The sequence below is a fragment of the Oryza sativa genome, chromosome 3 (assembly GCF_034140825.1).
Source record: "Oryza sativa Japonica Group chromosome 3, ASM3414082v1".
Classification (NCBI taxonomy): domain Eukaryota; kingdom Viridiplantae; phylum Streptophyta; class Magnoliopsida; order Poales; family Poaceae; genus Oryza; species Oryza sativa.
In genome coordinates, this window is record NC_089037.1 from 18,235,881 (window position 1) to 18,249,004 (window position 13,124).

Here is a 13,124-nt window from a genome sequence, read left to right on the forward strand (position 1 = left end):
CAATAAAATAAGCTATGGGACGAAATCTCAAAATTAACAACAATCGAAGTGGTTTATGTAATTTTGCGTTAAAAAAATCAGGGTACTAGAAGTCCAGTAATAAACCTCGTGCGTCCTTATTTCACAACGCCCACAGGTTAATCAATGTCTTGGCACGCTCGGTCCACCATGTCCTGCCACGTGTACCCGAAGCAGCCGCCTCGCCTGACCCGAACTGACGAATCCGACCCGTCCAATCTCCATCCGACAGCCCAAACAGTCCGGACACCTCTATCCGCGGCCGCCGCAGCAAAACCAAAACACCTTTTGCACCGCACGCTCCTCCTACCCGCCTCACCGACGCGTCGGGCCCACCTACCGGTGGACCCCACACGTCAGCGACAGCATACATCCCAGAAGCGCGTCGCGAGCAACCTGCCGCGTGCCCCGCCGCATCCATCCACGCCTCGCTGCGGCGGTCCAGCCACCACCGCTGGGCCCCACGTCCTGCCACACCAACGCCGTTTCCGGATTTACCCCTCAGGGCTTCCAGAAGAATCCGCCACGCGCGGGGGGGGTGCCACGCGGGGCAATTAGCCGAAACTGCCGGGGGTAGAAGGGTAACTTCGCATATAGACGGGGCATGGCGCTATAATTGGGAAAAGGGGATCGGGAGGACAAGTCACGATTTGCCCCCAAATTCGCGATCCCCCCTTCTTCTCCGGCTCAGATTCCGGCGAGCCCTCGCCCCCGACCCCCAAATTGGCCGCGGATCCGAGCCCCCCTCGCCGCCGGCTTCCGATCGGTACAGGTTTCCCCTCCCCTCGCTGTCTCAATCGGCTCTTAGGGTTAGGGCTAGGGTTTGTGCTGGTCATGGCTGTGATCTGATCCTGGTTTGACTCGATTCGATCTGGGAGGTGTCCCAGGCTCGCGTTATGGTTAGTGTTCTTGCCGATTACGATGCTATTGTAGCCTTCCGAGGTGGTGCCCCCCGGGGGGTGTTGCTGACGTCGCTGTTTGACCGGTTGTCCGCTGCCAGGGAATAGTAAGAAAAAGCGGGGAAGAAGTTAGAAAGAGAGGACTGTTATTTTAAATTGACTCATGCTACAGTCTGCTAGTAAAAAAAAATGTAACTGAATAAATAGGAATTTATGCTATTCTGACTGAATGTTATTTTCCTAAGAATATGTGGAATATGGTTTTAATGATAGAAATAATGTAGAATTTATGGAAGTATTAGTCACTGTTGCTAGATGGTGGTGAAATGCATCAAACCAATTAGATGCCAACACATTATCTATGCTTGAGAAAGAAATTTAGCATCTGCTTAGATCGTCGTAGCTAGATAGAAAATTACATACACTTGAGGGACATGATTGTACCTCTTTAGTTTGCATTTAGAATTTGCGCACGTGAATTCAGTTTATGTGACCATTGATACATCCCACAGTGGTAATACGAATAGTTTCACCATTAAGTAGTCATCTCTTTAGATTACCTAGTCATATAAGTGATGTGACTACATTCTTAGATCCATTATCATTAGGTCAAAATGATAATCATGGACAGTTTTGTTAAACTGTACCTGGATCAAGGCAAGGAGTTAAACATATATGAAGTAGAAGAGCCTTTGGCCTTTGTTCCTAACATATGGATCATGATATGAAATGTTTAACACAGCTAATGAGCATGGAATGTTTCAGTCGAGTGTTGAGCTACTGCAGTGTACTATAGTATTGATTGGGAAACATTTAATGATCCTGTAGTGCATCCCGTTAAAATTCTCTGCATTAGCACCACTGTGTGCTTCTCTTTTATGCTTTCTACGTCAATAATAATTCGCAAGTTAGTTGGCAGTTTTGAGGTTAACTTATTCTTTATAAATATCTAATAATTTTCCTTTTTATTTTTTGGCAGGATAGTATGGTGTTTTCGCACAACAAAAATTCCAACCAGTTTGACCCTCTTTCTTATGTTAACCTGAGTGGACTAGATGCTGACAGTCAATCTGTTTCATTTACTGACATGAACTCAAGAGATGCTCCTTCAAATTCACATGTTACAGGTAGGCCTTCCATTCTCGGAAGTAAAGAAGCTTCCTATTTTTTGGTTTTCTCATTTTTATTTGTTTCAGATGTTGGAAAGGAGAATATGTTGAATAACCCAGAGGAATCAAAGATAGCAAGCACTGGTCTGAAGCCTGGTTCTCCAATTTCTCCTGAGAACTTCAGTTTTTCTTCTCTCCCAGGCAGCAGTTGTCATTTGTCTACGCTGGATCATGGCAAGCGACCTCTTTCTGATGTCAGGCCATTCCAGGTTGCTTGTAAGCGTCCGAAGCAAATAGACGAAAATACCTGGTCAACGAGCACGTTTGAGACATCCTTTTCAGGTTTGTATTTTTTCTTGTTAAAATATCTGCTGTGAATAATACGCAAGAGATATGTATCAGTTGATTATGATTGTTGGTTTCAGATTTAGCTGATGAGACCAGAGAGCCAGATTACATCTATCATAATAGTGGTATCTCAGCCTGCAATACTAGTTCCAGCATCCCTTACTCTAATCTCGAGCAATTAATTGGAGAGGAGAACTTATACTTACCTGATTGGGTGACTACTTTCCCTGGTTATACTGGAGATTTTTGGCCAGCACCTGTGGCTGATCAGGTTGATGACATTGACTCTCCTATCCATGACCACCTCCCAAGAAAAGCTGTGGCAATTGGACCTGACCACCAGGCAGACATTCCAGAATGGAGGCCTAGGATTTCGATGACCGTGCCCTACGGTTCTGGTTCTTGTGCTGATCTGTCATACAGTTCTGTTTCCACTTCAGGGTCTGCTCCCAGGGATGAGGACAGTGAAAGTGATAAGTGGATCAAGCACTGTGTCATTGAAATGCCATCCTCATGTTCTGTTGCTTGGGTTGGAGACCATGGAAGAGATTGTGGGTGCAGTGATGAGGGTTCCATTAGATGTGTAAGACGACATGTTTTGGAATCCAGAGAAAACCTCAAAAGAATATTTGGAGAGGACAAATTTCGTGAGTTAGGTCTTTGTGATATGGGAGAAGATATTGCTCAGAGATGGACAGATGAGGAGGAAAGTCTCTTTTATAGAGTTGTTTACTCTAATCCTCCTTCCTTGGGAAAGAACTTTTGGCATTTTCTCCCACGAGCTTTGCCTGGTAAAACTAGCATGGAGCTTGTCAGCTACTATTTCAATGTCTTCATGCTTCGTAAGAGGGCTCAGCAAAACAGATCGGAGCCATTGCACGTGGACAGTGATGATGATGAGGTTCCTGATGAGCCTTCTGTAACAGAGGATGAGGATTCTGCAGTTGAGTCCCCAGCACATGATTATTACGTGAACAATCCCATGTCCCCAGAGTCTGAAGACTCCTTCCATGAGAAGGTAGCTGATAGTTTATCTGGGCTCAGAGATGGACCAAGCCAGAAGCCTCTGGGATCCAACACAGATAATCCTGGAGGTGATGCCGACGTCCAAGACGAGTCATGCACATCATTTGAGGACCATAATGGAGCGCATGGATCTAATGGTGTTCAATGTGCTGAGTTTCACATGATGCTGCCAAATGCTGCTCTAGACCACTACAGTGACCGAGGTGCGTGCATGTAGCGGATGCCAGGACTCATGAGCATATAAACATAGGTTATTAGATGTTGACATCATGACAGAGCCTCTGAAGATATGGCTGATGAGGGAGATAAAGATGATTTGTATATTGGGGTTGTCAATTGTCAATGCTTTGTTGAGAATGTTGTGATGAACAGTATGACAGCAATACAAATAAAGTGGATGGCCTTGGCGTTTGCCAAATTTCGAACGCCGAGATGGTTTTGATCTTTGCTGAAGTTTTGAAATTTGAGGGGACTGCACAGCCAAAAAAGTTAAAGACCAAGTCAAGAGTTCTGCATTGAGAACAGCTGCCTTGCCTTGGGAAGTCTGTTCCTCAAAATCCTCCAACCTGTCGTCTGTCTTGGTGATGCTATGGTCGCCAGAAGACTCGACGGGAGCGATCTGTATAGTGGTCAAGTAGCTCAGTATTTTTCAAAGCCATTTTGTAAAGTAGCATTTGGGGACCAAACTGAGCTTTTGTGCGACGTCGTCTTATATTCATTCATTGTGTACTCGTCATCTTTTGCTCGTATGTGTACAACCTATTGCATTCTGTAGTTGGAGTTGGAGAGCTTCTAGTTAACCCTTTTACTGCAGAAAATGTCGTACTCATATAGTTGTATCAATTCTGACCTAAGGCATTTGAGTTGTAAGCAGTGAATAGGGTAAGTGATCTGAATGGGAGCATTACAGACAAGGAAAACGAAGAAACCAGATATAATTTCTGAAGCAATTGCTGTGCATTGGATCAAACCAGTAAAACTCAGCAGAATTTCCAACTCCTTGTCCTGATACCACCATAGTGCAGAACAATCACCACGTGTCCTGGATGTTTTTGTCAAAAAGAAAAAGCAAATAAAAATCAAATATTGAGCCATATAATTTAAAAGATCATCAGTTGGATCTTAAAGAATCAAGGGAACCTATAGATCCAAAATCGTAAAAACGTTTTTCAAAATATAATACAAAGAGAATAGCATAGAAAGAAAATGAGGATTTGAATGGTGGGCCTATCGTATGAAGATTATACCCGCTAACCAACAGAACCCAATTTTCATGGAGTTATCACATTATTTCTGAAATTTTGGGGGTATTCTATTCATCTCACTACCGACAAATGTTGGATGCCCGCCTATGCTTTGTGCTAACAACCCAGTAATAATTATGCCCGTGTGCACCGAACAAATGCAGAGGCAGGAATCACTCACATTATCTAAAACTAATCATTTTACATTACATTTGGAACCAAATTTTCCATCTCATTCTTCTTTAGCCCTAAACTTGCATTTTTGACGCTGCTATGTACTCTGACAACAATTTGCTCGGTTCATAAAAGAGGTTTAATAACCAAAAAAGGTTAATTATCGTAATTTACTGCAATAGCCCCATTCATCCCAAGTTCCCAGCAATACTATATGTACTGAAACAATGGCACATGTGCCATCAGATGGAGCTATGATGGTGAGCACTGCACTGGACAGGTCCATAAAGCTTCAGGCCTTTTCCAGGACTATCCAAGTTTAGCTGCTGCGATTGTCATCTTGCTCACTAATACACTAACTAATCAACAAGCCCAATAATTACACTCTTCAGGGAAAAAAGAAAAGGCATCCTGTGGTTACTTAACTTCACTGCTTCAGCAACTTGTCTTATTGCCTCCAAGCTAATGATGCACCTATAATTAACAAAAGATAACCAAGAAAATGTAATTCAAGCTAATGATGCCGAGATGAATTAGCCAAAAATAACCAAGAAAATCAAATCAATAAGTTGAGGTCGTCAGCTAGAACGGTCAAGACCTCCCAATTTAGGGTTCTATTCTCACCTTCAGAAGTCTCTTGGCTGGCCAGTAAGCTTCAGCTCACACGCAGGTTACAACAGTCCATGTGTCACAATGGCAGGAGAGTTTGTTTCCTGGACACACATTTGATGCAGATCTGGATTTGTGCAAAAATAGACTGTCCATGCTGAACCGGACCAAGAAAAAAAAGTTGCTTTCAGGCAAAGGTATGGACAGATGTTCTTTTGCTGAGCACACATTTGTTGAACCACAAATAGAATTCTTCCTGCTCACCTTTCAGTTATCATGTGTACTTTCTTTCTCACATATCTTTCTCAGCATGATCCTTAGCAGTTGTCAAGATGCAAAATTAAGGCCTTTGGAGGGAAAATTACTTCCTACACTCTGGCCTGTGGGTTTTCAGCTATCCAAGGATGTGATGTGCTGTGTTTGAGATTTTGAACATTAACACTATTTAAGGGATTGAATTATCACTATTGTGCTTGGATTGATTAGCTATCTAATTTTGCTACCCCAAAGTTAATTCTAACTAATCTCATTGTCTAATTTGATGATGAAGGATGTACTGTGCATCACAGGTGGGTGGTGTCCATTGTAACTAGGGAAGGACTGACTTTGCACTTAAATAATCTGAACTACAATCCCAAGGTTAGGCCTAATTCACCAAAAGGCCCTGTTTGGAATAGAGGAATATCATAGGATTTTCCCAATTTCCACAAGAAAAAAAGGAAAAAAAATCCCACACAATAAAGTTTCGAATAATTTTTGGCAACTAATTAGGGCCCCTTTGATTTGGAGGAAAAACATAGGAAGTTTGGAGGATTTCAATCCTATAGGAAAATTTCCTATGAAGCCTTTTAAAACAAATGATCTATCCAATCCTTTGAAATTCCTATAGAATGGACAATCCTATAGAGATTTTAGAGGAAATTTAACAATAGCTTCAACCTCTTGGTAACTTTTTTTTGAGTCTATATCTCTCATTCAATTCCTGCGTTTTTCATGCGGTTCAATCAAACGGTCATTCCTGTGTTTTTCTTGCATTTTTACAATTCTCTGTTTTAACTTACATTCCTATTAAAATCCTACGTTTTCTCAATCCTGCGATTCAAATGGGCCCATAATAGTATGAATTCCTACTTGCGGCAATTACTACCTAATCTCTAGGAATGATAACAAGCAAAAACACAAATTCAGTGGTGAACTATTACTGAAAGTGGATGTAGATGTGAACTTGTGCAGGGCACATAAAGTGTGGCAAAGGTAACTTCTAGCTATGTGTAGTATCTAGATAAGGGTATGTTCAGATTCATATGTCCTTCCCAAGTCTAGCAGTTCAGCAATGGCAGGCAAGAAAAGGACATGAACAACACATTGCTTAGGCAGACCATGATTAGTAGGTTGGGTGATAAACTACTCCTATGATGTTGCTGCAGCCTTTGATGAAACAGAAGAGAGTTCAGTATGTTCAGAGAAAGTGATCTGTGTTCCATCCAATACTAGTACTACCATGGCACTACACTAACACGCATAAACTGACATCATAAGTGGGTCAATTGCTTCATGCACTAATGTTTCTTTAGCACCAATCTCTGCCTGAAGATCTTGTTGCTGGTTGGTTGTTTCATCACTGAGCTAACCAACCATATCACACACACTACAGTGTACTATCAATTTATCACCCCTGGCTTTTGCAGCTCCTGAGCTTTCTTTCCATCAGTCTGTTCTGCAAAGCCTGCTGCAGCTGCTCTCTCTGTTTCACGGTTAGCAGTACTACTACAGTTTTAGCTGCCTCCTAAAAAATATACTTCATTTTTATCTCACACGTATGTATACTTCAGGCCTTGCTTCCTCCAACGAATCACTAGTTATTCTTTGTGCATTTCTTACCGTGTCAGGTATGTCAAATAGAGAAATGAAGAGGTACTAGAACTCAATGCAACCAACCATTAGATTAGTATCATTATTCCTGCACTAAGCAAACAGTATTACTACATTTTATCATACTAGCTCAGTATAAACTGCTACTGCCAGTAGATCATCTGAATCGGAGTTAAAAGAAGCATGTTACTTCGCATTGACTCAAAGCTGTAGCAGTTATATGCAGAAGTAGCAAAGAAACAAACGAGGAGATTAATTTCAAGACTGAGAACATTTCAACTGAAATCTTTTCTGGAAGCATTTCATTGTACCAGTTCTCAATTGAGATCATATGATGTTCTTATTTTCCTCCCAATGTGGAGCAAAAACAGAACAGAGCTAACAAAAAGCACTAAATTCAAAACAAAACTGGTCGAAAAATCTGGAGTAATTAACTAAAGACCTAACAATATAATTATTTAATCCCTCATGATCAACTAAGCTGAAACTCCAAAAGAATGAATTGAATCTGAATCTGTACATACCCATGCTCTCCCCAAAAAATGTCAAAACTTGGAGGAACCAAAATTAAGCTTCAGCCATCATCTCCTCCTAATTAAGCTTCAGCCATCATCTCCTCCTGGAGCTGGCAGATTGAGATCAAGAAACCTGTCGGCGAGCAAAGGTTGCTCCAGCTTGACAATGCCGTCGGCGTGGCCGCGCTCGTAGAGCTCGCCTGCGATCGAGTGCGACCGCTTGTGCCCGCCGAGAGCCTGACCGGAGCCGAACTCCTTGGAGCAGATTGGGCACACGAATTTAGTTGCTTTCTTCACCGTCTTCGAGATGGTGGCCGCGCTGATCATGGTGTCAGCTGGTGACACCGACGTCGAGGCAGAGCTGAACGATGTTTCGATGCTCGGCTCCGGCTGATCGGCCGGAGGTTTGACAAGGCTGCAATTGCTGTTTATACGTTTGTGGCTAGCGCGGTGGCCGCCGAGAGCTTGGTAGGACAGGAAAGCCCGGCCGCAGCCGTGGCACTCGTACCGGCCCCGCTTCTCGCCGCCGGCGGTGCTCGCCGCACCCGTCGTCTTCCTCCTCTTCTTGGTCCTGATCTCGGTGTCCGCGTACGGGGAGGAGAGGGACAACTCCAAATCGTCGTCGGAGACGGCGTCGTGGTGGTGGTGGTAGCTGCTGTTGTACATGAGAGATGAGTACTCGTCGCTTGGTCTCGAGTTCCATGGCCGGCCGGTGTCGCGCGACAGCATCACGAGGCAGAGGGCGACGTCCTCCGGCTCCTCGTCGACGACGAACTCGTCGCGCACGGGCGCCGGCACGCGCATCGACCGCGGCCGCCGCCTCGGAGCCGCCATCACCAGCATCTCCCGGTCCCGGTAACGATCGTCGCCGCCGCCGCCGTCCACGTCCACGCCGACATCTTCGGAGTCGTCGGCGTACGCCGCCCCGCCTGCCGGTGGCGCATGGCTGCGCACGCGGCCGAGCACCGGCCGGCACGACGACGACGACAGGAGATCGCCGCCGCGGTGATGGCACGCGTCTCCATCGTCGTTGTCGCCGCCGCCGCCGCCGCCGCCGGAGCCCGCCGAGAGCCGGCGCGTCTTCTTGGGATTCTCCCTTAACCCATATCCGCCGCCGCTCTGCATCCACCGCCGCACCGTCTTCCCGTCGCCGCCCTCATCGTCATCGGCTCGCTCGTAAGCCGGCGCCACCGCCGCCGCCACCGCGTCCACCTCCGTGAGCGAGTGGGAGCGCATGTGGCCGCCGAGCGAGCGGCCACAGGCGAACCCCTTCCCGCACACCTTGCAGCTGTGCCGCGTCGCACTAGCACTACTAAGCACCACCACATCGTCGTCGTCCATGGCGGATCAAGAAACCAACCAACCAGCGAGAGAAGTCGAATACTCGATCAGATCAAGAAGAAGAAGAACAATGTGAATGATGAAAAGGCAATCGAGCTAGTGAGAGGGACGGATCAAGATTGAAGAAGCGGTCAAGCTAGCAGCAAGCTAGCTGGAGGAGGAGGAGGAGGAGAGGATCCATGGAGCAAACGGGGAGCTAAAGTAGTACGCAGGAGTAGATGGGAGGAGGAGGAGGAGGAGGAGGAGGAGGAGGCGATGCGATGGCGAAGGGTAATGCGGTTGGGGAGGAGAAATCTATGCATGCAAGCAAGCAAAGTTAGCAAAAAACTGACAGGAGAGAGAAAACAAATCGATGGATGATGGATCCATGACAAACTCCAAGCGGCCTCATTCACAGCCTTGGAATGGAAGCTTCGTGTGCAACAGCTTAGCCTCGATCGTCCCTCTTAAATTTAGGAAGAGATATGTTGTTTGGGATATCCTTCATTTTCTTTCTTCTTCTTGTTACAGAAGAATGTGTTTGATCGTTCTGTTTCGACGAGCTATCTAAATCTCAGTAACAAATTGCTACAAATTAGTGAACTGATTATGTATAAAAACATTTTGTACAATTATGGATAGGTATGTTAAGTTTTAATCATGCGTATGAATGTCTCTACAATACTAATGTTAAATATTCAATCGATTTTTGTTAAGATTAATGTTAAACATTCAACGGAATAAAGCTATGAAAAGATGACACTATGGCTCACAATTTAATAAGGAAAAAGTACACCGAAGGTCTCTCAACTTGTCATCGAGTTAAAAAATCGTCCCCTAACAGCAAAACCATATCTACGACATCCCTGAATTTACAAAACCATTCGCTTGAGGTCCTTCGGTGGTTTTGACCCCGGTTTTATCCGACGTGGCGGCAGAGTCAGCGCAGGACCCACATGGGCCCCACATGTCAGCGTGGCCACATCAGCCTCCTTTCTCTCTTTTCTCCTCTTCTCTCCCTTCCTCATCTCTCTCTCTCTTCCTTCTTTGCGAGGTCGATAGTGCGAGGCGGGAGAGGAGGAAGGAGTAGGCGGCCAGCGACGGGCGACGCGGCGGTGGTGATGGCGACAACGGGCGACGGGAGGAGCTGCGGGCGAGCGGTGGAAGGAGCGGCGCGCAGGCTCCCCCGCCGGCCGCCACCCATGAGGCCTACGAGGTAAAGAACAGTGGCTAGGGGAGAGGAGCGGTGGCCGGGGGAGAGGAGCAGCGGCCGGCGGAGTGGAGTTGGGCGGCCCCTCCGTCCCCATCGTCGCCGCCAACGCGGTGCTCGAGGCGCTCCCCTTCCCGTCCCAGTCTCCTTCGCTGCCTTCGACTCGCTCCAGCTCCTCGCCTCCCTCTCCTTCCCCCACCGTTCCCATCCCCACCGCCGCCGCCCACCTCACCGTCACGGCCTACCTCGCCATCTCCGCGCCTGACTTCGACGCCACGGCGGGGGTCCTCTTCGCTGCCCCGGCGGCCGTGCACGCCACGCGATCGAGGAGGGTGGGGCCACTACGCCCGCCTCCGACGAGGTCGATGCTGTGGCGGACCGGCTAAGGGGGCTGTGGGGCAACCGGCCCGTGGCGGAGGAGCAGTCCTCCCGTGTCGTCGTTGCCGCCGCCGTGTCGCCCGCCGCCGCCTCCTCCTCTCCCTCCTCGCCCCGGCGGCCTCCTCCCCAGCTATCGGCCGGGTTGCCTAGAGAACAGGAGAAGAGAAGAGTGAGAGAGAGAGAGAGAGGAGGAAGAGAGAGATGATGTGACAGCCTGATATGTGGGGCTCATGCTGACTTGGCCGCCACATAGGATAAAACTGGGATCAAAACCACCGAAGAATATTGTGACCGGTTTTGATTAGTTAAGGATGCTGGATATCAAGTTTTGTGGTTGGGGGGGGGGGACGATTTTGTAACTCGATGACAAGTTGAGGGACCTTCGGTGTACGTTTTCCATTTAATAATTATTTAAACGGGATAATTTAATGCTAAATAATTGACAAGGTGATATAAAAAATATCAGTACATAATTTTTTTTTCAAATCCAAATGACTATTCCCTTCGGGCTGGTTTTTTAGTTGTTTCGGACACAATTTCAAAAACCAATAATTCATTAATTCACATATTTCAAACTTCCTTACTTAACATGTGTTCCGTTTATATTGAAATTACATTTGTTTTTTTGATACTAATTTATATTTCATTTCTTATTACTATACATATTTTTTTTGTTAATATACAAATGAAGTTTTTTTTACTAACTTACATTTTTTAGCTAGAGTTTGTGCACAAAAGACTGGTAATTTTATTTATTATTATTATTTTTACTTAAAAATCAGACTTTTTCGTTTTACTTAAGGTGGACCCTTTTTAACCCAACAACTAATGATAATTGTTGATGTGAACTCCCGAGGGTTTGTTCATCTTTCGATGTGAGGTGGGGAATAACTCGATTGGTGGATGGATGACTTAGGCCCTGTTTGATGCATATATGGAAGGTGAGGTGAAGGGCCCAATAAATGTATTGGGATGGGCCTTCATTGTCACGCCCTTAAGTTCCCCTCCCTTGCTTTAATTTCATAAAGTAAATCGTCCGAAGAAATGATTTAATTTAACCTAGAGATGAATCCCTAATTAATAAATGCAAATAATAATTGGAATTGACATGTGGAATTTTTCTTGGATTCTACATGTCAAAATATGCTAACATGATTTTTAGTGGAATTTTCAGAGCCTTGGAAATAATTTTAACCAATTAAAAATGAGCATGTGCAATATATAAATCCCTGGGAAAATCCTTTTTCCCTTTTGTCTTTTCTTTTTCCTCCTTTTTTATTTTTTTGGCCCGCCGGCCCATTTCTTCCCGCGCCGGCCCGCTCTTCCCTCCCACTCCCGAAGTTCACCCGGCCTCCCTCTCCCCCTCGGGCGCTGACAGGTGGGGCCCACCTGTCAACCCTTCCCCCACCTCCAGCCGCCGGCGCCCCACCTCCCCATGTCGCGCCGCAACCGCCGCTCCACCTCGCGCTCCCATGCCTCCTGTCTTCCTCGCGCACCCGTGCCCACGTCGCCGCCCTCCCCACCGTTCCCGCCCGTGCGCGCGCCCACAAATGGGCGGGATTCGATTTGAATCCCTCCCTCTCTCTCTCCCTCCACTCCCCCACGTCGCCGGCCAAATAGGGGCCATTCCCGGCCACGTCCGCCTCTCCCTCGCCCATAAAAACACTCGCCCAAGACTCCTCTCCCATTTCCCCTTTTTGCCACGCTTTCCCACGCTCTCTAACGCCGCCGCGCCGTTCGCTGCTAGTGCCGCCGCTCGCCGCCGAGCTCCGGCCGCACGCCGCCGCTGCTAAGGCCGTTGCCACGCCATGCAACCGCCGCCACCAGCTTTGCTGTCACGCGAGCTACCCCGTGCACCGCTCGATTGCCACCTACCGCCACCGCACCGCCCTCCCCACGTGCCGCTACCTACCGCTGCCTCCAACCGCCGCTAGCCGTCGCTAGTGCCATCGCCGCGCCGCTCCGTTGCCGCCTTGGCCTCGCGATGTCGAGAGCCGCCTCGTGCACCCCGCGCACCCCGCCGTCCGCCGTCGTCTTCATCCACGCTGGCCGAGTCCCCGGTGAGGACTCCCTCCCCCTCCTTTTCTTCCCCTTCCCCGCTTGTGCCACCACCTTTGGCCGCGCCGTCGCCTTCGGCTGACGCCGCCGCCTTTGCGCCATCCGCCGCCGCCGGTTGCCATCGCCGACGACCCTGCGCGCGCGCCGCCGCCCTCGTCATAACCGGCAGGCCGGCTTGAAGCCGAGCCGAGCCAAGCGTCCTTCGTCCTCCCCTTTGATCCACCGCCTGGTGGGGCCCACCCGCCAGGCCACCACCTCCTCCTCTTGTGCCGCTGACCCATGGGTCCCACCTGTCGGCGCCGCCCCCCCTTTTCTGATGTCATCCAGGATTAATTATTGCGCAA

The 13,124-nt window shown here is 47.7% G+C and overlaps 2 protein-coding genes across 5 annotated transcripts; one reads left to right on the plus strand and one right to left on the minus strand.

The window, feature by feature from the left end:
- The first annotated feature begins 663 nt into the window (after window positions 1-663).
- Window positions 664-4,136, plus strand: LOC4333157 (uncharacterized). 4 transcript variants are annotated; one of them, XM_015776409.3, is made up of 4 exons: window positions 664-790; window positions 1,897-2,044; window positions 2,114-2,368; window positions 2,452-4,136. In XM_015776409.3, the coding sequence occupies exons 2-4, from the start codon at window positions 1,903-1,905 to the stop codon at window positions 3,615-3,617; spliced, it is 1,563 nt and encodes a 520-aa protein (XP_015631895.1). In that variant the 5' UTR covers window positions 664-790; window positions 1,897-1,902; the 3' UTR covers window positions 3,618-4,136. The 4 variants fall into 4 exon arrangements, with proteins under 4 accessions (XP_015631895.1, XP_066164487.1, XP_015631894.1 ...); XM_066308390.1 differs by having other exon boundaries at window positions 1,902-2,044; XM_015776408.3 differs by having other exon boundaries at window positions 664-784.
- A 3,420-nt stretch (window positions 4,137-7,556) lies between these two features.
- On the minus strand, window positions 7,557-9,558 carry LOC4333158 (zinc finger protein ZAT9). Its single transcript, XM_015774632.3, has one exon. It carries the CDS (start codon window positions 9,153-9,155, stop codon window positions 7,902-7,904), a length of 1,254 nt encoding a protein of 417 aa, XP_015630118.1. The 5' UTR covers window positions 9,156-9,558; the 3' UTR covers window positions 7,557-7,901.
- Window positions 9,559-13,124: the final 3,566 nt, after the last annotated feature.

Coding starts and splice junctions, on each gene's coding strand:
- LOC4333157 (XM_015776409.3), top strand. CDS start 1,903: ATGGTGTTTTCGCACAACAAAAATTCCAACCAGTTTGACCCTCTTTCT. Junction 2,045..2,113: donor TTCAAATTCACATGTTACAG/GTAGGCCTTCCA, acceptor TATTTGTTTCAG/ATGTTGGAAAGGAGAATATG. Junction 2,369..2,451: donor GTTTGAGACATCCTTTTCAG/GTTTGTATTTTT, acceptor TGTTGGTTTCAG/ATTTAGCTGATGAGACCAGA.
- LOC4333158 (XM_015774632.3), bottom strand. CDS start 9,155: ATGGACGACGACGATGTGGTGGTGCTTAGTAGTGCTAGTGCGACGCGG.